The sequence below is a fragment of the Tamandua tetradactyla genome, chromosome 23 (assembly GCF_023851605.1).
Source record: "Tamandua tetradactyla isolate mTamTet1 chromosome 23, mTamTet1.pri, whole genome shotgun sequence".
Taxonomy (NCBI): domain Eukaryota; kingdom Metazoa; phylum Chordata; class Mammalia; order Pilosa; family Myrmecophagidae; genus Tamandua; species Tamandua tetradactyla.
In genome coordinates, this window is record NC_135349.1 from 23421952 (window position 1) to 23445353 (window position 23402).

The 23402-nt window shown below is 54.0% G+C and overlaps 3 protein-coding genes across 5 annotated transcripts; 1 reads left to right on the forward strand and 2 right to left on the reverse strand.

Annotated features, from left to right (window-relative positions):
• Positions 1-1486: 1486 nt before the first annotated feature.
• Positions 1487-5401, forward strand: PRSS8 (serine protease 8). The gene is made up of 5 exons (XM_077141172.1): positions 1487-1822; positions 3326-3488; positions 3806-4077; positions 4155-4321; positions 4435-5401. Exons 1-5 carry the CDS (start codon positions 1738-1740, stop codon positions 4756-4758), a joined length of 1011 nt encoding a protein of 336 aa, XP_076997287.1. The 5' UTR covers positions 1487-1737; the 3' UTR covers positions 4759-5401.
• Positions 5402-5478: 77 nt separating this feature from the next.
• KAT8 (lysine acetyltransferase 8) lies at positions 5479-16114 on the reverse strand. Of its 2 annotated transcripts, none has more exons than XM_077141168.1 (11): positions 14846-16114; positions 13401-13475; positions 13146-13321; positions 9668-9721; positions 9401-9565; positions 8532-8621; positions 6737-6877; positions 6559-6652; positions 6311-6461; positions 5962-6116; positions 5479-5658 (listed from the first exon to the last, which is right to left on the reverse strand). In XM_077141168.1, exons 1-11 carry the CDS (start codon positions 15054-15056, stop codon positions 5594-5596), a joined length of 1377 nt encoding a protein of 458 aa, XP_076997283.1. In that variant the 5' UTR covers positions 15057-16114; the 3' UTR covers positions 5479-5593. The 2 variants fall into 2 exon arrangements, with proteins under 2 accessions (XP_076997283.1, XP_076997284.1); XM_077141169.1 differs by lacking the exon at positions 14846-16114 and adding an exon at positions 14190-14717.
• A 1624-nt stretch (positions 16115-17738) lies between these two features.
• Positions 17739-21973, reverse strand: BCKDK (branched chain keto acid dehydrogenase kinase). 2 transcript variants are annotated; one of them, XM_077141170.1, is made up of 12 exons: positions 21850-21973; positions 20939-21303; positions 20744-20812; positions 20538-20648; positions 20180-20227; positions 19980-20099; positions 19804-19902; positions 19561-19634; positions 19117-19245; positions 18934-19023; positions 18288-18446; positions 17739-18197 (listed from the first exon to the last, which is right to left on the reverse strand). In XM_077141170.1, the coding sequence occupies exons 2-12, from the start codon at positions 21131-21133 to the stop codon at positions 18053-18055; spliced, it is 1239 nt and encodes a 412-aa protein (XP_076997285.1). In that variant the 5' UTR covers positions 21134-21303; positions 21850-21973; the 3' UTR covers positions 17739-18052. The 2 variants fall into 2 exon arrangements, with proteins under 2 accessions (XP_076997285.1, XP_076997286.1); XM_077141171.1 differs by lacking the exon at positions 21850-21973 and adding an exon at positions 21452-21714.
• Positions 21974-23402: the final 1429 nt, after the last annotated feature.

Sequence of the window (23402 nt, forward strand, 5' to 3'; positions counted from 1 at the left end):
GGGGGTGGTATTTGGGCACAAAGAAAGAGTATATGAGGTCCTGCATTAGGGTCGGAGCCTCAGGGTGGGAGCCAGCTGACGAGAGGGGCAGAGGAATCACCTCTGGGGCTGGGGTCAAGATCTCTGGGTGTAAAAAAAAAAAAGATTTCTGGGTGGGGGGTGGGGGTAGGGAGATCTAGAGGGGACTTGAAAGTTCCCACTGGGAAGCCTAGAAGGGGGATGTGTCACTTCTTAAAGGGCCAGCCTCATGCATAGCTTCCATATCCCAAATAGAATATTCCCCTGAATCCCCAGAGGGACATACATCCCCGAGAGCGGCCCCCACCCCACGAACATTTAACATACCCCATGCTCTCCCTAAACCTACCCACAATCTCCAGAGCCTTTCTCCCTCCTCCCCAGCTTAGACCCTTCCTGGAGTCAGCCCTCCACTTCCCACTCACCCACCCGGGGAATCCCATGACCTCCAACCTTGAAGTCTTGGCTCAAAGGTGCAGACATCTACTCTTCTAGGAGAAGGAACTAGAAAGTTAGTGGGGAATTGGGGGTGGGGTGGGGGTGGGGAGGGAGGTCTGGTTTCTTCGTGAACCTTGAGCCCAAATTGACTCAGAGGCTCACAGAGGGCTCACGTGACCCTGGCCCTGCCCCTCAGGCCTCCTTCCCCGGATCTTGTACCACCTGCACCCTCCACTTTCAAAGGCTTGGCTTAGACCACCTCGTGCCCTGCAAACACCTATACATGACGCCCCTAGGTCTCAGCTCTAAAGGTGCTTCCTGGTACGAATGCCTACCTCAGTCAAGCCCCCAAAGACCCCCTCATTGGCCACCAGGATTCTTAGTTTGCAATCATTCCATAATTGTTTGTGTGATGACGTGATTCAAGTCCATCACCCCCACCTCGCCGTGAGCTCCGGGAGGGCAGGGATCCTGTCCATGTTACTTGCCAGGCCCGGAACGACCTCGGTCGTCGTCGGCGCTCAGTAAATATTTGTGGGATGATTGGCACCGCCAGGCGCTCACTCACAGGCACACGAGGCTGCCAACACTGCAGGAGGAGCCCGGAACCACCTAGCCTGGGACAGCCCCTAGCGCCCTGGCTGCAGACACCTGTCCCAGCAGGGAGGGAGGAGTGCCTGTGGACCCTGGGTAGCCCAGGCCGGGCCAAGCCCGCCCCGGGGTGGGGGGTGGGCGGTGCACCACTGATCCGTTAGAGCTGGTGGCCAGGGGAGCGAGGGGACGGTGGTCACAAGAGGCCAGGTGGGTGCCGGGCTATCAGTCCTGTCTGGGGGCGCTCTGGCTGGGCAGCCACTCGGGGTTCTCCCTGCCTTCCCTCTCCTGGGCCTTTCCCAGGCCCCTCCCAGCCTGGGGATCTGGGAGGACTCAGGTGGTCCGGAGGCAGCAGGAGAGCCAGAGGTGTGGCGCGGGGAGGGCGGGGCCAGGGGAGGGGCGGGCAGGTAGGTGCCCCCCCCCTCCAGGAGCTGCCTCTTGGAGGAGGGCTCTGTGTAGTCAGGCGGTGCTGGAGACGAGCCCTCACTGTGGGCAGTGGAGACCCGGAGCGTCCCTGCGCCCGGTTCCTGCCTCGAAGCCAACCTTGGACACTTGATCCTCCCTCCCAGAGTGGATTCCGGGATCCCTCCCCTCTGGGCCCGACGCCTGCATCCTGCCTTCGAAACCAGCCTCAGACGCTCCCTTCCCCTGGGTGCCTGGGGTCTCCCCGAGGGGCCTTTGTCCTGGGCCATGGCCCAGAGGTTGGGCCTGGGGCCCGGGAGACGGAAGGCGGTGGTCTTTCTGTTCCTGTTTGCATTATTCCGGTCTGGGATAGGTGAGTGAGAAGGTGCGGGAGGGGCTGGGGCGGGAGGAAGGAGGAAGGCGCAGCGGGGCGCGGCACAGGCGGGCAGAACTTTTTTCTGGGGCGCACCCCTCATCTTGGGCTCAAGAACCCCCTAGATTCAGCCGCCCCACCTGCCGGCCTCCCTTATTCCCTCTGCCTTGGTCTTCCAGAGAAGAGGCAGCTGCTAAAGTTCTAGGAAGTCTGCCTGGCATCCCTGTCCCCTTCTTATTCTCTCCTGGGGCTGATGGGGCCGAAGCTGAGGTTTGCAGGGGAAATGGGGGAGGGAGCTGCCCTCAGATCCCGCAGGTGGGTTTAATGAGGGCCTGACCCACACACCCACCTTCTCGTTCCCTCCTCCCAGTGGCCCTGCCACTTCAAAAATTAAAGTCCTTGCTTGCTTTATGGATGAAGAAACTAAAGTGCAGAGAAGTGTCTTGCCCAGTGTACACGGCCAGTCTCGCTGGGATTTGACCCCAGGCTCTAGAGGTCACTTCGAGGGAAGCATGCCAAGGGTCCCCTTTCTTTGAAGGTGCGCACTGGCTTTAGTCCCGGCTCTGCAGCTTTCTGCCTGTGTCCCTCTGGCCAAGGCCCTTCAGTTTCCTCACCTCTAAAAGGGCGCTGATGTCTCTCTCCTGGGGCTGTCGCGAGGGGTCGGTGAGGGAAGTGAAAACTACTTCAGGGCCTGAGAACCATTATTAGGTGGGAGAGGAGGAGGGTGGCTGGGGAGTTTCCTCTGCTCCACGAAGGTGACTTTGTGAAGGGCAGGTGGGCCCCGCTCCAAACAGCATCCTCCATGGGAACTGGAAGGCTCAGAGCCCACGGCCCGGTTCCCCCGTCCTTTCGTTCATCACATCCCTGTGCCTGGCCAGGCCCTAGGGAACACGGGGAGTTCACCTACGTGGTCCCTGAGGGAACATCCAGGTTGTGGCTGGAACAGTCATGGGCCCGGAAACAGTTGAGGGATAGGGCAAAGCTGGGAGAAGCATAGAGGCCCCAGGAGCTGGGAGCTGGTGCCTGCCTCGGCCAGGTTCCCGAGGGGCTGCCCTGGGTAGGAGCAGGGGGGAAGGGGATGGTATTCTAGGTAGAGGGACCTGAATGAGCAAAAGCCCACAGGTTGTGAGGCCTGTGGCCTGACATGTGATGGGAAGCAGGCAGAAGCTGGCGGAAGGTGGTGGCAGGGCTTTCGCGGCCGGAGGTCTGGGCTTAAGCAGGGACGGCTAGACCTGTGGTTTAGAAAGATCTTCAGACTTGTAAGAAGCCGACTGGATGGAAGGACCTGAGAAGGAGGCCGGCATATGACACACGTGAGGTAATAGGCTGAAACTAGAGCACAGCAAGGGGGAAGAAACGACTGTGTCTGCTGAGCCATGGGATGGGGACAAGAGGGCAGCTGACTTCTGTAAGCCAACTTTCCAAACTTCAAACCAGGCCTCCAGGGATATGTCAGGAGTGGCAGGACTAAGAGCCTGCATCCTGCTCCGTTCTTCCCTGCAGCCTCCTGTGGCGTGGCCCCCCAAGCACGCATCACCGGTGGGGACAGCGCAGCCTTTGGTCAGTGGCCCTGGCAGGTCAGCATCACTTACGACAGCACCCATGTGTGTGGCGGCTCTCTCGTGTCTGAGGAGTGGGTGCTATCAGCAGCTCACTGCTTCCCCAGGTACTAACTGGACTGCAGAAGGGTGGAAAGGACATAGGGGTCACAAAGGGGTGAAGGTCAAAGGTGAAGGGTCAATCCAGGACAGAGCTCTACAGTTCTTGGGTTGGAGTAGGGGTATCAATAGAGTCTGAAATGACCACAAGGAGTTTGGAAGCTGATGGGTCAGAGGTCACAGGATAAAGCTAGGGTGCAGTTTGGGGCCTAAATAGGGGTCCTTTGTCGGGGATCAGAATCTGGAGGTAGGTGCTATAGGGTCACAGGGATAGGTGGGACAAGGAGAGGTCTCCTGGGTCCCAGCCTTAGCCCTCTGCCTGCAGGGAGCACCGCAAGGAAGACTATGAGATAAAGTTGGGGGCCTACCAGCTGGACTCCTACACGCCTGAGACCGAGGTCCGCACCCTGGCACAGGTGATCACCCACCACAGCTACCACCAGGAGGGCTCCCAGGGAGACATCGCGCTCCTCCGCCTGAACAAGCCAGTTAACTTCTCCCGCCACATCCGGCCCATCTGCCTCCCTGCAGCCAACGCCTCCTTCCCTAACGGCCTCCAATGCACTGTCACTGGATGGGGCCACGTGGCCCCCTCAGGTGAGCTGGGGTACTGAATGCCCAGAGGCGGAGAAGGTGGGGAAGGGGCTTTGGGTAAGCATCTTTTGCCCCCACAGTGAGTCTCCAGGCCCCCAGGCCCCTGCAGCAGCTTGAGGTGCCCCTGATCAGCCGTGAGACATGTAATTGCCTGTACAACATCAATGCCAAGCCTGAGGAGCCCCACTTCATCCAACAGGACATGGTGTGCGCTGGCTATGTGAAGGGGGGCAAGGATGCCTGCCAGGTAAATCATGGGCCCAGGGAACAGAGAACAATGTCTTGGAAACGTGGGCTGGCAAAGAAGACTAGAAGCCTGGAGCCTAGTCCTGACAGCTCTTATATGGCTTTTCTCCCTAGGGTGACTCTGGGGGTCCGCTCTCCTGCCCCATGGGGGGCCTCTGGTATCTGGCAGGCATTGTGAGCTGGGGCGATGCCTGTGGAGCCCCCAACAGGCCCGGTGTATACACTCTGACCTCCAGCTATGCCTCCTGGATCCACTACCATGTGGCAGAGCTCCAGCCCCATGTGGTGCCCCAAACCCAGGAGTCTCAGCCTGATACCGACCTCTGCCACAAGCATCAGGCCCTCAATTTGGCCCCAGCCCGTGGCTCGCTGGGGCCCATCCTTCTGCTACCACTGGGCCTGACCCTAGGCCTCCTCCACCCCTGGCTGGAACACTGAACTACTCACCCGGGAGCTGACCCTGCTTCCAGGACTGACACATCACATCCAAGGACAGACGCCTGTTCTCAGGAATGGACCTGGCCCCTCCCTGACACCCTTTGGGTCCGGGGCCTGGCCTGAACCACTGCTTCCTCCCAGGACCCCGTGTGGGGGGGGGGCGGGTAGGTCACCTGACCCATAAGCCCACTCTTCTGGATTTCCTCTGTGGGATTCTAATCCTCAGAGTTTTACTGCCTGTGGTATTGGCTGGAAATCTCTGGCTGCCTCCACCTGTTTGTCTACAAACTGTCAGTTGGGCTCCCATGGAGCCCCCAAGGTGTTTCTAGAAGACTGGGCAGCGGCCTGGCCGATCACTGCTGAAGGGCTAGCTCCAGTGTTCCAGCCACCCTGCCTGATGAGCCCATCACCTCCACCTCTTCCTGTGTTCTAGGCTTGTGCTGCCACTCAGCAGCTTGTTTTCAAGGATGGAAAAGGCCCCAGTCTTGCCCCATTGGCCACCATGCCCCCCCGTAAGCCCTGACTCCTGGACTCCGGAGGACTGAGCCCCCCCTGGAACTGGGCCCCCCCTGGAATGGGCTGGGGCTTGGATCTGAGGAGCAGGGTAAAAAGAACGAGAAGGAGTAAAATGTTTTCAGCACAACTGTCTGACTGTGTGTGGGGGGTGAAATGAAGGATGTCGCCTCTTGACCTCTCCCTCCCACCTCCAAAATCCAGAGCCACCGGCAGAAGTTCGCTTTATTAAAAAAAAAAAGACGAGGGGAACAAACAGGTCTGTACATATTTACAGGTTGGGAGCAAGGAGGCAGGGGTCCAGTAGCAGGGCAAATGCCACTCACTTCTTGGAGAGTTTGACTTGCTTGTGCTTGGGAGGTGCCCACTTGAGGCAGACAGAGTCCACTGTGGGGAGAAGAGGTATGAGGAGAAACCTGGGCCTCCGAGCCAGCCCTGCTCACACCTGGCTGCTCTGCTCTGTGCCCAGGCCAGGTTTCACCTCTACAGGTGAGAACAAAAGGGCAGATTGAGTCCTGGAGAGGGGGCAGGGAAGCCCAGGAATGAAAGCTGGTTTGACTGGTTTGGGATCATATGACAGCAAAAAAAGGAGGCCTTGGCTCCCAATAGTTCTTCTACCTACCCCCCAACACACACCCACAAACACACAGACATGTGCATATTGTACACCCCAGGCAGCCCCCCACCCACCTGTGATGGGTGGTTTCTTATACTGGGCACTTTTGAGGTGCTCCTCCACCAACTTGGGCGTGACACAGATCACGTGCTGACCCTTCCAGTACTTGACCATGTTGAGAGACTGCAGTGTGCTGATGATGTCGTTCTGGGTGATGCTGGTCATCTGGCTGCAGAAGGGATTTAGAGCAGGTGCTGGGGAGAGTGCCCTGGTGAGGCCAGGCTGGGACAGCAGAAGGGAGCAAGGGGAAAGGATCACAGCCCATCTGAGGTAAGCCCTCCCCTCCAAGCGTTCTGGAATGCCTGTCACGAGGTCCTTTTTAGAAGGCCTGCCTGGGACGTGGCTGGAGACCAGGGCCCTCACCTAAGGTCCTTGATGGACAGCGTGCCCCGGAAGTCTCGCAGGATCTCCAGCAGGACCCAGGACCAGTAGCTGCGGTAGCTGAGCTTGCCCAGGTCAGACAGTGGCTTCTCTGGGGAGCCTACTGTGCTCTCCAGCTTGGAGAGCTCATAACCTGGCAGTGGGAGACACGAGGGTCCTAAGGACCTAGTCCCACCCTAGCACTCTCCACCATGGTTACCCACTTCCTGCCCAAGCCAGGAGCCACTCACTGAAAGCGATGAGGAACTTTCCATAGCCACGCCGTTGGTAGGGGGGCAGCGTCAGGATGCAGGCCACGTTGTTCCCATCCGGGGATTCTTTCTCCTGCAGGGGAAGGGAGGCTCATCCTCTACTCCAGTCACATCCCCGCCCCCAACCTCCCCCAACTTGACATATCCAATCCAGAACCTTGGAGAAGTAGCCAACAATGTGGGCCCCCTGCCTGTCCACCTCAGTCAGGATATAAAAGACGAAGGGCTCCACGTCGAAGTACAATGTCTTGTGGTCCAGGAAAAGCTTGGCCAGCAGACAGAGGTTCTGACAGTAAATCTGAGAGGTGGGAGAGAAGGGAGCCACCTCAGGGAAAAGGTAGGACTCCCCACATTAGCCCTATCAGGGCCTGGGCAGCAGCCACCCTGCATGAGTTAGGCTCCAAAGAACAGCCACTGCCAAGCTGGCAGAAACCTGGCTTCTCACCAGAAAAGTTCTTAGAATTGAAATGACCCTGACAGAGTGTCGGTTTTTGAAGAACAGGAAAACCGAAGGCCAGGGAGCCTAGCACTTGGGGAGGCAGGGGAAGAGCTGGCCTCCAGACCAGCCCTGAGGGCTAACTACTACTACTTTATATGCATAATGTAGCCCAGTGGTCACTCTTTCAGGTCAGGCTCAGAGGAGATAAGTGGCTGGCCTAAGGCCCCAGCCAACCTGTAGTGCCAGGGCAGGAATTCAAACCGGAATGTAAGTTTCATAAAGGCTAGGGCTGTCTCTGTCTTGTTTATAACTTGTTCCCAGCACCTAGCACAGCATGAAGTTGAGCGCCTGGGAAATGTTTGAATGGATGAGCTTTGAGCCTTACTCTGAAACATGAGCTTTGCTTGACCTCTTAGCTGCCCTCCCCTGCTGGGCCTTGTCAGCCTGCTTCTGAAGGCTCAGAGACCCCACCCAGGCCAGGGACCTTGGGACCTTGGGGTTGGCTTCCTTGAACAGTTTTCATTTTCACATCCACTCCCTCCTGTGATCCAAATGCATGATCCTGGCATTGGTAGTCCAATTTTACATCCAAAGAAGCTGAAGCTCTGGGAGGGGAAATGCCTGCCTGAGGCTTGATAGCTGGCACAGGGTGGGGGTGGGTACAGAATCCACCTCTCCTGCTGAGTCCTTTCTGCGACCCAGCTTTTTTGTGCTCAGGACAGAGCAACGGGCAAAGGCTGGGCCCAGGGTGGGTGTTCCCCAAGCAGGCAGCTAACTGAGCCCCAACAGGCCTACAATGATAACAAAGGCCGGTGGTTTACTAAGCACCCACTCAATGCCGGGCACTGTGCTAAGTAATTGGCATCTGCTGTCTCATCTATTCCACTACCAAGCCTCTGAGGTAAAGATTACTATGACTCCTGTTTTATAGATGAGGAAACAGGAACAAAAAAAAACGGTAAGTAACTAGTCCAAGGTCAGCAAGGGAGCGACGGGGCAATCTGAAGACAAACAGCCACTCCAAAGCCGGTCCTCTTCATCTTACATTCCACTGTCCCTCCCTGGGAAACCAGGGCACTTGGAGAGACCCTTTCCAGACTGACCAAGTCAAGGTCAAGTCCTGTAAGACAGCAAAGCAGCCCCCACATGGGCACCACTCTGCCCTGGGACAGTCTTTCTGCTGGCAATAAGGAACTCAGCCCTTCTTAACCACAAAGCCCTCAAACAGGAAATCTCACACAAAGTAATTCCCTCCCCAGGGAAAAACAAACAGCTTTCCTTCTGGGAGAAAGAGAAAGGCTTTCTAAGAGGCAAGAGGATCTCTACTCATGGCTCCAAAACTGCACAAACCTGAACCGTACCCTCAGAAGAAAGGTCCACAGGCATGGAACAGCAACTGGCCCCTGTGGCTGGCATCCCAGAGCCATGTGCTTATTACACAAGCAGACACAGGCTGAGGGTCAAATGGGGGGGCCCAGTGCTTCTCCCCAGGCCCCTCAGCTACCAGGCTCACCTTGTGGTCTTTGCCATCTACCTCGTACACGGAGATGTTGCTTTTGCGATAGATCTCCTTCCCAGGGGGCTGCCGCCACTGACACTGGCCCTGGGGGGAGGAGAGCAGGGCATTTGCTTCAGACCCCTAGGCGTTCCATGTGATGGCCCATCCTCCACTGACTCCACCAAGGACTCCTTGTGTGTCTCGGTTTCCCCATCTATGTCCCCTGCATTGAACAATCCAAGCATCTCAGGAGATGGTCTAATTTTACAGATGAAGAAACCAAGGCACAGAGAGGCTAGTTAACTCGCTGAAGCATCACACAGCTAGATGGGTGACCAGTCCAGACCTGCTGGGCTCTAAAGAGCCCTTATCTAAGACACTGGTTTTCCTCAAGCTGTACACATTTGTCTCAGATTTTCACACTTTGAAGAACACCCCACTGTACTAGCAACGTGAAGACCTTTCCCCACCTGTCCACACTGTAGGGTTGTTCAGGGGCTGTTTGCTTCCTCTTTTGCACTGAAACTGGTACTGAGTTAGCCTCGGTAAACATGTGACAAAGGGCCAGGGACCCAAGAAAGAAGTAGGGCAGGGATATTGTGTCCACTGTTCAGAAGAGGAACCTGAGGTCCGGAGAGGGCGACAAGTTGGCCAAGACCACAGTCAGCAAATAGCAGAGCCAGGTTGGGAATCCAGGTCTCTTGACCCATGGGCTGGCTTTTCCTCATACTCAACTCCTTTGGATCTGTCCCTATTTCCTAGCACTTTTGGCTCATCTGTCCTTAGCCTCAAACCCTGTCTCTGCCTCTCTTGCCAGGCCCAGTCCAGTCCAGCCCAGCCCAGCCCAGCCCAGCCTGTTCCGGTCCAGTCCAGCCCGGCCTCACCAAGTGGAAGCGGTAGCTTTTCTCATATTTCATGTACTTCAGGCAGTACTCGCAGAGCCACAGCTTGGGCTGTTTTCCATAGTCTTCTGGGAATGGTGAGAAGTACCAGGCATCGATTTCATAGTTTCCAATGTGGATCTTATCCACATACTTTACCTTCGTGATCTGCGGGCAGGGTGGGAGTGGGGAGCAGTGGGGCTGGCTCAGTAGGGGCAAGGAAGGAAGGGGAGAAGGGGTGCCCACAGCCCAGATCCTGCCCCTGCTTACCGCCTCATGTTCCTTCTCCAAGGCTGCTGTTGTGGGGTCCATCTCTGCATAGGTCTGGGCAAGGAAAAAGGATGGACAGAGGTGAATGGAAATGGTGGTCAGGCTGTCCCTCCCATGTCCCAAACCCTCCACGGGTTTCCACTGTCTTCTAGAACTCATTCCCTGAATGGCAGTAATAACATATTAACAGTTGACTTGTTTTACCTGTTTCTGAAGCTGGCCAGTCCAAACGCCTCTCCTAAAAGCCCACCCACTCCCCCAACCACACACCCCCACCTAGAAGTCCATGTTTGGACCTTTTACCAGATGAACAGGGCTAGGAGCAGAAGACCTGGTTCCAGTCCTTGAGTTGATAAGAGCTTCAGCTGTACAATGAGACCAATCCAGCTCTGCCAAAGTTGTCATGAGACTCAGATGAAATAATGGATCTCTTTCCATGCTCATGGCAGGAACTGCTGCTGACTTCTAAGGTGGACCCTGGCCTGGACCTCTTCCCTGAGCACCAGCCCTGAGCAGCTGCCTGACCATGGGATTGCCTCAAAGGTCCCTCCCATGGGCACATCAGACTCAAGATATCCAGAATGAACTTATCATTTTTCTCTCCTCAAACCTGTTCTTCCTTGTGGGTTCCCACCTCCCTGGGAGCACTGCCCTCTGTCCACCTGCCCAAAACCAATAAATGGGCCTGGTCATAGGCTCCTCCCTCTCCTTTGGCCTGGTATCCAATTAGAGGCCCACATTTGAAGTCCTGTTGAATCTACCTCCTTGACATCTCTGGAATTGCTCTCCTCTCTGTTCCATTCCCCATAGCCATGGTTACCATCTTAGGTCTGGACAATTGAGTAGGCTTTCTTAGATTCTATGTCTCCACGTTTAACCCCCTCAGATCCACATTGTCCTCAACACCCTTCCTTTTTCCAGACTTATAGCCTTGGCATATACACTGGCTTCCACTCTGAATACCCTTTCCCCACTTCCTGCCACCAGAAAATGTTTACTCAACCTGGAACAGAGCATGAGCCATGAGTCTGTGATGAGGCAGGGCTCTGTGAGCTATCATGTGTAATTGTTCTTACTGTGTTCCTTCCTGTCCTTCAAGACCCAGCTCCTGTCCTACCCCTACTCTGCACCCCGCTCTTGGGAGCCTGACTGGATTCTTCCTATCCAGAATGCACCCCCTCCTTCCCAAGTCAGGAGCGCAGCAATCAATGAAGCCTTCCCCACTCCCCACTCCTAGAAACAGGGACTAAAAGGCATGTCACACACACAACACAGCCAATTCCATGGCCAGACTATGTAGGAGAAACCAAATACAGCCTGCTAATGGAGGGGAGATCCAAGAGGGCCTGTGACCTATACCAGAATAGGCTGTAGCCTTGCCCTCTAGCTGAGAAGAAAAAGAAGATGTTTTACCAAAAACCCCCTTCCACAAAGCACTTTGCCACAGGGCCTCATTTAACGCTCTGGGCAACCCTGAGACACAGTTTTCTTATTTCTATTTTACAAGAGGAACAAGCAAGGAGAGGAGAGGTCATTTGCCTCTGAGGCCTAGCTAGCTGCTTCTGAGTCCAAGTGCCAAGTACGCGACAGGCATTTATTTCATTCAGTTCTCACAGTAAGCCTCTGGGACAAGAGTGCTCATTATCCCCATTGTTCAAGAGTGGAAACTGAGGCACAAAGAGGTGAGATCACTTGCCAGAGCTCACAGAACTGGTAATTAGCCTGGACCCCTAGTCTGTCTACCTGTGACCACCACAAAGACAAGGGAAGAAAGATTTTCCTCCTCACCCGCCTCTTTAAAACATACTTCCCAGTTTTCACAAAACACAATCCTCTTCTTCAAATGCATTAAAGAACTACAAAAACACTACTTGTCTTAAATGCTGTAATTTATTTAGAATTAGACATTGATTAGGCTCTAAAGAACCTTGCTCATTGTTAACTTGCTGTTTTAATAGCCGTTCTTTAATTTTATCACCACTGGCCCATTGTCCTCCACCCTGCTGATCACCAGTTTAGAGGTACATCCTTGAGACTTAATTCCCCAGCGTCAACTGGTTAGGTAGCTAACAGGACCTTAGACCTGTGCTGTCCAATGGAGTAGCCACTAATCACATGTGACTATTTAAATTAATTAAAATTAAATAAAATTTAATACCTAGACACAATTCAGTTGCCCATGTAGCTAGTAGCTATGACATTGCACAGTGCAGAAATAGAATATATCCATTAGCATGGACAGTTCAATTAATAGTGCTGCCCTAGACCCTGGGAGATCTTTTTAGATGAAGGCATTTCAAATTTTGTTTTAATCACAACTCATAGTAAGAAGTGCATCTTGCATTTACATATTTGGGATATGCGTGCATGCATTTGTATGTGAAATAAAAGGTTCTCAGAGCAATACTTACCCTTAAAAAACTGCAATGCACTCTGATATTTTCTATCTTATTCTATTTATTTTTTCCCTTTTTAAAACTTAAATGCTGGTCATAATCTATCAAATTGGTTTTGCAATCTACTTACAGGCTACGGGCCTCAGTTTGAAATACATTGCTGCAAAGCAGTGAGCACTTAGAAGGATGAAATCACTTTGGCTGAAACTAATGAATCTTGGAAGGCCTGGAGAGCTCAATAAATCCTGGTCTGGTTTACGCTCTGCATCTTACAGATCAAGAAACTGAGGCTGAGAGTGGGGTTTTGGAAACAAATGGCCTGAGTTTCTAAGTTGTGTAGCCATGGTTGAGGAATCAGGCTCTGAGGTTGGACTGCGTGGGTATAAATCTAAGTCCCAACTAGGTAATTCTTAACAAGTTGCTAAACCTATGTGCTTCCCCTATAAACTGGGTATGATAATGCTTACCATATAGGGCTGCTTGAGGCTTCAGTGAGATTATGGATGTAAAACACTTAGCATAATACTTGGCTCACTGGCCAATAAATGCTTGGCATTATTATTCCAATTTTAGTCCACCATTTTACTAGCTGTGTGACTTTGGACATGCTACCTAACCTCTCTGAGCCTGCTTCCTCAAATACAAAAAGAGATAATTACTCCTGTGGTGGTGAACTGTTGGGGAAGATTTATTCATATATATGTACAGTACTTAATATGGAGCCTGACAAAATCAAGAGCCCAATATCATTCATTCCCAGTCTTCTCTTCTGACTTCAAGACACTTTGCCTAACGTGCCACAGGAAATAGGAGACAAAGGAAGCTATGAGTGCATGGGGCCCGTGCAGTCTCAGCTGTGCTACTTCCCTGCTGTGGGATTATAGCCAAACCCTTGCCCTCTCTGTGCCTCAGTTTCTCATCTGTGAGAAGTAAATGAGAGGACGTAGGTAAACTTCCTGAAACACTGTAGTTCAAGAAATGGAAGGTACTGTCATTTTGGCACTGGTGCTCAAGAGGCCCACAGGAGTTGGTAGAAGTAGCAGGGCCTCCTGGGACCCCAGGGAAAGGGAAGGGGCCCGGACCTTCTGCACATGGTTGATCTCATCATGCTTGCGCTTTTGGTTACGAGTGATCTTGCGCTCAGGCTGCTCAGCCAGCTCACTCAGGTACTTCTCTGAGTTCTTCTGCACAGCTTCCTTCACTGTCTTGGTCAGTGCCAGCCGGTTTTTGTCTACCCATTCGTCCAGTCGTCGGTTAACTGTGGGGATGAACCATGAGGGTGCTGCCCTGCTAGCCCACCCCTTCCCCCCAGGCCCTGGGCACCCCAAACTACTCACAGCCCACGTAGTGTACATAGAATTCCTCTCGGCCCTCCTGGTCATTCACTCGAGACTGGATCACTTCAGCAGAATCTGGGAAGGAAAATGGTTAGTATCATTAGGAAGCAAGGAAGGGATGGGATCCAGCAACTGAAGTGTAGTTTGAAGACTCCAGGGCCACATGTAGCCTCACCCATCCATCCACATTTGTCATTCCATTCACTCTGCTACAACTCTGTGCAATGGCAGGCTATCTTAGATTAAAATGAGAAAACTGAGGCTTACCCAGGGTCACAGGTTTGAAAAGTGAGAAGAGCCAATACTTAGGTGAGCTTAAGTATAACTACAAACTCATGCTTGTTTAACTATTTATACCATCATTCATTTATTTGGAGCATCAAGAGAATTGGCTCTGGGTTCAGACATCTTGAGTTTATATTCCAGCTCCTCCACTTTCTAGCTATATAGAAATACACAGGGTATTTCTGCGTTCTGTGCTTCAGTTTCTTCCTCTGGAAAACAGGCATTATGGTACCCACCTTGGAGGGTGAGTTAATGTCTGTAAAGTTTTTAGTACAGAATTTGACATCTAGCAAACTAGTCAATAAACAAGTAAGGTAACCACTGTGTGACCCCATCCCACGTTGCTGGGTACAGAGGACACAGCAATGAATCACAACAGGTCCTGCCCTTCAGACATTCCCAATTTTGTAGGGGAAGATACAGACGGGCAATTACAACATTACATATACCATAGCTGAGGTATGAGGAATATACTGTAGGTACATATAGAAGGGAACGACTCACTTTGCCTGAAGGGGGTCAGGAATGACATCCCAGAGGATATGATGAGTAGGTTGAGTGGGAGCTAGCCTGGTGAGCAAGGAGTAAGGGAAGAGAGGACATTCCAAGCAGAAGCCACAGGTGGTCCTCAGAAGGCACAGACAGTCTGGTCTGATGAAGCTGTTGTTAGGGATAACTAAAAACCAGAAAGCAGGCCACAGGGATGAATGTCATTCTAAGGAGTCTGCAGTTCATTTTGGAGATGAGTGAAGGCAAGGGAAGGGGAAGCTCGTTTTTCAGCTCCTCTCTGTTGGAGGCCATAGGGAATGGATGGACTGGGAAGACCCAAAGACAAACGACCAGTGAGGAAGCAGAGTTAACAAGAAAAAGAGAGAAGCCTAAGATAGGGCAAGAATGTGGGATAACAACTCTGCATAGAAGAAAAAGAATCTGATGATTGCCTGACAGGTGGGGTTTGTAGGCGACGCCCGGGAAGGAATCCAAAGTAACGCAGAGTACGAGAGCCCCCAACTCCGCGTTCTCATTCCTCAGTCCCGCCCCACCCCCCGCCCCGCCCTCAACAACTTACAGTCCCAGCTCTGGGGTCCTCTGAGCTCGCGTTCCCAGACCCCGCCCCTCGATCTCAAAACCCCGCCCCCGATGCTGGGCCCCGCCCTCACGCCAGGTGCTATCCGGCCGCCGACACAGGTACGTTTCTCCGATCTCGACGGTGACTTCCGGTTCGCCGCGTGCCGGGGTCGGCGGAGAGACGCGGCCCGGGGACGGAGCGGTCCCCTCGACTGCCGCATTCTCCCCAGGCCCGGGTTCGCCCTCCCCCGCGATCCCTGAAGTCGCCGCTGCAACCGCCACCGCCGCTCCCTGTGCCGCCATGGCTGTAGTGGAAGTGACGTCAGAAACCCGCGCCTCGCCGCGTATTTAGCTCCGGGTTAACTCTGCTTGGCGGAGTCAGCCTCAGGGCGGGGTAGGGGGCGGGCTCTGTGACGTAGCAGGACTCCATTGGTTTATATGACCGTCTCCGCGGCGCCGGGACCAGCTGACATCTACTGCGCAGCTTGCCTTTGAGTTCCTTAGGTTCCGTTTAGAAATATGGCCGCACCCTAGAGTCGAAGAGAGGAGAAAGACTTCCCTGATGTGATGACTCAGCTCTGTCTTTTCAAAGGCCCTGGTGCCAAGAGGAAGCTAAGACGTGGGCCAGAGCTTGCGTGGCCTCCACTGTTGTCTGGCTTCGGGGTTGTGGATAATGTCGCAGTGTTTCCCTTTTGGCATCAGGCCTTCTCTGAGCCTGGAATTAACCTCCTTCCCCATGCTACCCAGCTCCCCCAGCTTAACATTAGCGCCCTTTGTTGAAGAGTGTAGAAACTGTCTCCCTTGCTCGAGCTGGGAGTTGAGTTGGGGTGAAGGAAGCAGGATAAATGTGTCCAGGGAGAGTTAACAAACTAGTTTTACAGAATAAAGGCTTTCTAAAGAAAGGTCCAGGCCCCTCCAAACCAGACGTTCCCTGAGCATAAATTAAAAGCAATGGATACAATGGAGAGCGTCTTGTAGGTTCTGACCCTACCCTGCCCCTAAATTCCTGGGTAGGGTATACAAGTAAGTGCCTTTTCTCTCTGAGCCTCGGTAGAGGTTAAACTGGACACGTTAAAGTGTTTTGCATACTCCAGTCAAGACCAGTGCGCAACAAACGTTTTCTTTGACCACTCTCTCAACCTTTGATTTATAATTTGGTTACTGGGCTTAGACAATTATGAGAGGAGTGGGATACTCAGAGGATCAATAAATATCTGAGAGCTGGGTATCGATGAGGAGTAGCGGTGGGAAGTGTTGGTAAATTGGCTTTTTGGGGAAATGGAGGCACGTGGGAGCCAGTGAGGGCCAAACGTCTGACAGCATAAGAAGCAGAAGAAAAAACAACAGGCAAGAAAAAAAAACTCTAATGCCTTCCCCCACCCCCCTTGTATCTTTAAGATTGTTGTCCCACTTATCCAGGGTCCCAGTGCCTCACACTTCACCTGAAAAATTCAGGTACCTATGCTGTCCTTTCTAATTAAGGATTAGCCTAGGGCTTTTTAGGGTCACACTGTCAGCCCCCTCATTGTTCTACCCCAAAACTACAGACCACTAGCCCATGCGCATTTGACTATTCCTCCTAGGACTAGGCAGAAGCTCTGCCAGATTGCGAGACCTCTTTTCATTCTTTCCGTGTGCCCAGTTTCCCTCTGATGTGTTCTCACAGGCCAGCACCTGAGGCTCTTTAGTGACCTGCCCAGGGGCCAAGAGCTGTTTTGCCTAGAAAAGCTCTCCTCCTCTATTTCCCAACACAGCGTTTAGCCATGGATAGGCAAGTAGTTAATGACTCAGTTTAGTTCCCAGGCCTCAATTCTAAGACATAATTTAACTGGCTCTGGACTTTTGCCTCAGATCATAATACTTGCTTGGCTTCTTTTTCTTGCTTCCCTCGATCCCTTCTGGGTCTCTCTTAGGAGCACTTTCTTGGACACCAATGCTCTTCGCAGGATCTATGTCTAGGGAATCCTACCTGAGATATTCCCTTTGTAGTTTAAAACCCGTCCATTGATGCCACTGCCTCCAGGAAAACACCCCAGCTTCTTAGCTACACATTCAAGGCTCTGCCCTCTGACCACCTCACCAGCCTCACCTCCCTGCTCTGCAGCCAGTAGGCTTTTCAGCCCAGCAAATCAATGATTTCCTACCACCTGCCATTTGATCTCCAGATACAATTTCTTGTCCTTCCCCTCAACCCACCCCCACCCCGACGGCCATGCGTCACCATGAAAGGTAGAAGATAGAGTAAGCTGAGGGCTGGCCTCAAGCAGTTAGCCACTAGGCCTCTCAGATGTGAAGGCAGGAGACAGAGGTTTAAGATTTTCTTCCCCAGACCCACCAGACAGGTCCTCAGGCCCTCCTTCTCCTCCTCTGGCAAGATGGGCAAGGGCTCCCACCTAAAACTCCATCTGGAGTTTCCCTTCTCACAAGAAGCTCTACTTCAAGTCTAACCTTGAGCCCACCTGCTATCTGGAGCCCTTTCCTTTTACCCATATCAGGGCCTCCCTTCCTCTAGTGGGGCACCCAGTTCCTGCTAAGGCCCACAAGGACACAACCTTGTGTGTTCCTTTCCTTGGCAGCAGGAGACACAGCTAGCAGGCAGTATTTTTAACCTTACTGAGGCTCAGGAGTCAGGTGGCTCAGGAAGTTGCTCAGTCTGGTGACCTTCAGCTCTAGAAACCGTGACTAGCAGGAAGGGAAGAGTCAGAACTGAGGCCTGGAGCCGGGCCAACACAGACCTTCAATACTTCTCTGGGATCTAGAAACACTTGTTAAATGAGTAATAGGTCTTTTCATAAACTGCCAGTCAACCCCGCTCCCGTCAAACCAATGTGCAAGAAACTTGGTTCAATTTCCATTCCTGGTCTGCTAGGCCATCAGAATAGTTAAAGACTGGGGAAGGACCCAGTTAAACCCAAGGGCCCAGGGAACATCAACAGGGCCAGAAGCAAGAGCTCACTTGCCCTCCCCACACATGGGGCCCAAAAGGGCATTCAAAATGTGAACTTTAATAAACAGCAGGTCAAAGTGAGAGTCCCTCAGGAACGAGAATGATGGAGCTGCTGCTGGAGGCCTCAAGAGTCCCCACTTCCCTGCTCCACAGCCTGGAGGCAGGGAAGTAGTCCCTGTTTAGGTGGGTAGGTAGTGGGGGGTGGTTCCCAGCTCCACTTAAGTCCACCTGTCTGGGGACCTAGGACCCAAGATGCAGCAGCGTGTGGAGCAGGGGGAGACCTGCCTGGCCTGGAAGGTCCTAACAGAGGGTGGCCCAGGCTAGACAGGCATGCAGACCAAGTGCTCCGGGGTCAGATGCGGAAGCTTTCCTCCCGGCCATCGATGTGGCGCAGCCGCAGGTAGACGTCCGTGCCAATGCCCTGCAGGGACTGCAGCTGCAGGGAGCCACCGAGGTACTCCGCGTAGGCCCGTGACGTGGGCAGCCCGAAGCCAAAGCTGAAGGTGGGCATGGGGACAGGACAGGGGGCTTCAGAGACTCAAGTCCCCAGGGACCCCTCCCTCCATCCTGGTCAGGGGGTGCCTCACCCGTGCATAGGTCCTGACTGGCCGCCGCTGTGCATGTCCAGGTGGCCAAAGAGGGGGCTGATCCGGGGGTTCTGGGTGCTGGCCTCGGCCGTTGTGAAGTGGTAGTCCATGACTCGATCCAGGTCTTTGTGAGCAACTCCCCCTCCCCGGTCCGAAATCCTGGCAGAATGCCCATGTCATGGGTCTGGGTCAGCTTTGATGGGGTGCTCACCACCTCTCATCAGATAGTGCTGTCTGCCTTCCTGGCCCTTCCACCAGAGGTGGAATGTGGTTCCCCCAGACCCTTGGGCCTTGTCTGCATTATCTGCCTTTCTCTACCCTTGCGTCCACCCGTACCACCAACTTCCTAGCCCTTCTCACAGGACTGGATGTTTATTCTCAGCCCAGCATCATCAACTGTTACTCCTGACTGTCTCTCAACAATAGACCCCTGAATTGCTGAGAGGAGCAGGGCCCCGGGGTCAGCAGTTAGCTCCAGATTCTTTAATATCAGTTCATAGATAATCTCAGAACTAGGGAGTGTCGTGTTTGACCAGGGACTAGATCCCAGAGTGGGGCAGGTACTGGCTTGTGGTCATCCAACAAGTCAGAAACAGTGCCCAGGAACCCCCTGTCTACCCCAGCCCAACTCCCACTCAGGACAGACCTGATGATGAGATCAATATCATTGTTGGCGATAGTGATGACCACATCAGGGACGTTGTAGGGAGTGTCCAGGTGACTCTCCATTGTAGCTCTATGAAGGGACAGAGCCGGGAGATGGTGGCACCCCAGCTCCACCCCAGTTCACATTCCCTTCCCTACCCCCAGTACATACTCTCCAGCCTACCTCATGGCATTCTTGAGTAGCTCGGGCAGGATGTAGTCCAGTGGCATGGGGATGAAAGGGAAGCGGGCGGCTACATGCCCATTGATGCGGACGCGGGGGGCATTGCCGTACTTGTGCTCACACAGGCGTCTGTGAATAGGAGTATGTGTCCAGACAGGTGTCCCTAAACCAGTGGTCCTCAACTGGGAGCAGTTCTGCTCCCTAAAAGACGTGTGGCAATGTCTGGAGACATTTCTGGTTGTCACAACCAGAGTCAACTGTGTAGAAGCCAGGGGTGGTATGAAACATCCTAGCATTCACATAACACCTCGCCATACCCCCAACAGCAAAGACTTACTGACCCAAAATGTCCGTAGTGCTGGCGTTGAGAAACGCCAGGCAAGGGCTCAGATTCCACTCCTCCCTGTCCCCAAGACATACACCCTCTTGGTTGTTCAGCCTTACCTGGCAAAGTCCACCCACTTTTCAATAATCTTCTTTGGCGAGAGGCGAGTGCAGATGATGCCGACAAAGTCAGGCTGGCAGAAGAAAGCGGGTCAGGACTAGGCAACACCTCCACCCCCCTCCTCAGCCACCAGCTGCCTGCACCGAAGCAGCCCCAAGCCTCTCCCCTAAGCCCTTGACCCAGATCTCTAGCCTTTGGCTCCCCTGACACCCCCAGCCGGATCTCAGGTTCCAGCCCGCCACCTTGTCCTCATGTAGCGCCAGGTGGTGTGTAGCCAACATGCGGATCCCGAGCCGCGACGTCAATGTCTTGTCTAAGAAATAGCGGACGAGCTTTTCATCCTGGTAAAGAGAGGGGCCTCAGAACCCTCATGCGCCCTGTCAGACCCCCACCAGGCCTGAGCCCTCACTGCACTGACCTGTATGTGCTTCCTGCTCTCCCGCAGGCCTTCAGCTAGGAGAGTCACCACATCCTTATGGTCATCCAGCAGCTGTCTCACTAGCTGGCAGTACTGGGCCTCATCTGCCTGGTCCTTGATCTGCAGGTCACAAAGCCATAAGCACAGGTTGTCCGGCTCTGACCTCTCAGCCCCTCACCCTGCCCTGACCCAGTCCTCACCGGAGGGAAGTCTGTCAGCTTCTGGAAGGCACGGATGTACAGCTCATGCTACAAGGAAGAGAGGTGGGGAGTCACGGGGCTGCCATGGGTACCAGGAAGAGAACAGCCACCTGTGCCTACCCATGAGACCCTCCCCCCAATTCACTGGGTTCAGACTTCTATCGTGGCCTTTCAATCCTCCATGAATACACAGCCTTGGCTTCTGAAGGGTGGGACAGAGTCTTCTGTGGCCCTGAAATCTTTTGGCAGGCAAGTCTCTTCCTCTCTGGGTTTGAGTGTCACCAGTTGCCCCATGGTGGGCACAATGATCTGAGACCCTCTCTACTAGGAAGACCCAGACCCTCTGGAGACATCATACCACGTGCAGGATGGTGGGGTTGCAGCCGATGATGAAAGGCAGGCTTCGGAAGCCCTTGATGCGGTGAGCGATCCTCACTGGCAGCTCTTGCTGCAGGTACCGAGCACTTTTCTAGTAGAAAAAGAGAAGGGAAGGTAGAGCTAGTGCCTAAGTGACTAGGCCCAAGGTCCAGGGGCCAAGGAACAAATAGGTGGCAGGAATCTTACCAGAAGGTGGCTGCCGTCCTGAGAGCGGCCAGAGTAGAGCATCATGGTAGGAGTGAGGCGGACTGAGGGCTGGAGGGACAAATGGGTCTTGAGCACTGGACCTCAGAACCTCCCACCTCCCTACATAAGCTCTGCTCCTTCCCTGAACACAAGGCCCCAGCCCCACCTCTACTCCGGGCCCCCACTGTTGCACACCTTCTCTGCTGCCACGTCTATGGCAGACTGATTGTAAAAGGAGGTGACAGTCTTAGAGCGCTCCCGTGCCATCTCCACGTGGTGGGTGTCAGTGGCTGACGTGGAGCGTGTTCGGAGTGAGAGGGCAGGTCCCAAGAGGGGCCGAAGCGATGGCCCACCCCGAGGGCCACTCCCCAGCACCGACGCCAGTATCATCGTCCTGCTCCTTTGTCGGACTCAGGGTAGAAGGTTGGACAGACGAAGGCGATCCCAAACAGGGCAAAGGGGGAGGGGGGTGCGGTGTGGGCAGGGACTCTTCTTTGGCTTCAGGGGTGAAGGCCACTGGAGGATGCGGACAGGTTCAGCCCCCGGGACGCAGCTCCCATCTACGGGGGCAAAGGAAGCGGGATGTAAGGCTCCGAGTCTGGCTGACCCGCGCCTCCTCTCCCCGTGAGCACGGGTCTCCCCAGACTCCCCAGACCTGGGAACCACCCCTTCAACCACCTCTCCAAATACAGGCCGAGCCTGAACAACCTTGCTGTCTCCTAGGTTTCCACCGGGGGCTCTTCTGGAGGTCTTGGGGGAGGAAGGGCTCCTCACTGTCCTCCAGCCTGAAAACTGCGGCTCCCCCAACTGTTGTCTGGGGCACGTTCGTTCATGGGGCGGGGCGGACCCCTACCCAGCGCTTCAGATCCGGGCCCCGGGGGCCTGGCCTGCCTACGTGCGGCTCGGAGCATAGCCGGCTAAACCCACTCTGGGTCCCCCCTCCGCGGGGATACTTGGTCCGGCCCGTACCCCCCCTCCCATATGGTAGGTACCAGTCCCTCTTCCCATCCCATCCCCGTCCGGGCGCGCCCCTGCGCACTGGCGGAAAGCGGCCGCGCACTGCGGAGCCTGGCAGGGGCAGAGTCTGCGCGGGCTGACTCACTCACCGCGGGGCCGGGGTCGGGGCAGGGGGTCCGGGCGGGAACGGCTGGAACGGTCCACGGCCCGGCGAGCCAAGCCGAGCCGCCTGCGCCCTCCGCCGCCGTGACGTCGCGCGGGCCCAGGGCGCCGTGCCTCCTGGGAGTTGAAGTTCGACGCGGCCCGCCCATCCTGGCGGTGCCTCTGCCCCTGGGCCCCAGATAAATTCCAAGCTCCTCGCCCGGGCGCCCGGAGCTATCTAGGAGTCTCTGCTTCCTGAACTATAAAATGGGCTTCCTTGGAGCAAAAGGAAGGGGGCGGGAAGACCCTTAGGTGCAAGGCACACAGAGCGAGCCTTGTTCCTGCACCGAAGTCCCATCTTTCTCTTTCCAGCCCTTGGTTCGTTTATGGGAAACCACACCGCCTGTTTGAAACCCTAGTTCGTCCGCTTAATACCTGGGAGAAGTTACTTAACTGCTCAGGGCTTTAATTTCTGTCAGGGTAAAATTTCGGGGTTATTGCGTAGATTACTTAAACGGATATATGTTAAGTACCTAGGACAGCGCCAGGCGTGGCGCTAGCACTATGTAAATATTAGGTGTCACTGTTAGTCGTCACAATGGAAAACACTGATGGATAAAGAGATCCTTTCCTGTTCTGAAGAGGAAGGCAGACTTGAAGATGGTAAATTTCCATGTTCTCATTTGTGACCTACAGGAGGCTAGGGGAGCATCAAATAGGGGCCAGGAGATAGGTACAGATGCAGCAGGAGTAGGACCTGGCTGGGTCGGGGAAGCTTGGACAATGGGAAGACGTGCCTGGAGCATAGAGTCTGGCCAGAAGTGGGTCTGAATGGGGTGGCCAAGGCCAGATCAAGAAAGGGCCCTGGCAGCCCGGGTGAGGAGTTTGCATTTGTCCTAACTCAGTGAGGAGCCACTGAAGTTGTATTGTTGTTTTTAAATTGCAATAACATCCAAATTTGCCATTTTAAGCGTCCAGTTCAGTGATATGAATTACGTTTACAGAATTGTGCTGTCATCAACCAACACCCATGACCAACATTTTTCATCACCCAGAGCAGAAACTCTGTACTTATTAGGCAATAACTTCCCATTCTCCAAGTCCCTGCTGACCTCTAATCTACTTCGTGTCGCTATGATTTTGCTTATCTAGATATTTCATTTACATGAAATCATACAATATTTGTCCTTTGGTGTCAGTATAATGTTTTCAAGGTGCGCCCATGTTTGTAGCATGTAGCAGCATGTTTTTCCTTTTAAGGCTGGAATAATAGTCCCTTGTGTGGTTAGACCACATTTTGTTTAGCCATTCCTCTGTTGATGGACACACGCTGAAGGGTTTTAACTTGTTAGCTACGCCCCTTAGACGGAACCCTCTGGCTGTTGTGATTTGGAGGATGGGGTGGGGGTGGGGGTGGGGTGAAGGGCAGGGACAACAAAGGCAGAGAGAGCAGTGAAAGGACAGTCACTGTCCAGGCCTGAGGGGATGCGAGAAGGATGAAGCCAGGGTGCTGCGGGCAGGGAGACGGCAGCCGGACCCAGCGGGGAAAGCAGGGCACGCG

Bases quoted from the DNA above. Each gene is read 5' to 3' on its own strand.
- BCKDK (XM_077141170.1), bottom strand. From the start codon at position 21,133: ATGATACTGGCGTCGGTGCTGGGGAGTGGCCCTCGGGGTGGGCCATCG. The intron at 20,813-20,938 runs GTGTGCAACAGT...TTGTCCCTCCAG, and splicing joins TAGACGTGGCAGCAGAGAAG to CCCTCAGTCCGCCTCACTCC. The intron at 20,228-20,537 runs GTATGATGTCTC...TCTTCCTTGTAG, and splicing joins ACCCCACCATCCTGCACGTG to CATGAGCTGTACATCCGTGC.
- PRSS8 (XM_077141172.1), top strand. From the start codon at position 1,738: ATGGCCCAGAGGTTGGGCCTGGGGCCCGGGAGACGGAAGGCGGTGGTC. The intron at 3,489-3,805 runs GTACTAACTGGA...CTCTGCCTGCAG, and splicing joins GCAGCTCACTGCTTCCCCAG to GGAGCACCGCAAGGAAGACT. The intron at 4,078-4,154 runs GTGAGCTGGGGT...TTGCCCCCACAG, and splicing joins GGGCCACGTGGCCCCCTCAG to TGAGTCTCCAGGCCCCCAGG.
- KAT8 (XM_077141168.1), bottom strand. From the start codon at position 15,056: ATGGCGGCACAGGGAGCGGCGGTGGCGGTTGCAGCGGCGACTTCAGGG. The intron at 6,878-8,531 runs GTGAGCCTGGTA...CCCACCTCTCAG, and splicing joins TAGATGGCAAAGACCACAAG to ATTTACTGTCAGAACCTCTG. The intron at 6,462-6,558 runs GTGAGTGGCTCC...TCCCACTGCCAG, and splicing joins AAAGTTCCTCATCGCTTTCA to GTTATGAGCTCTCCAAGCTG.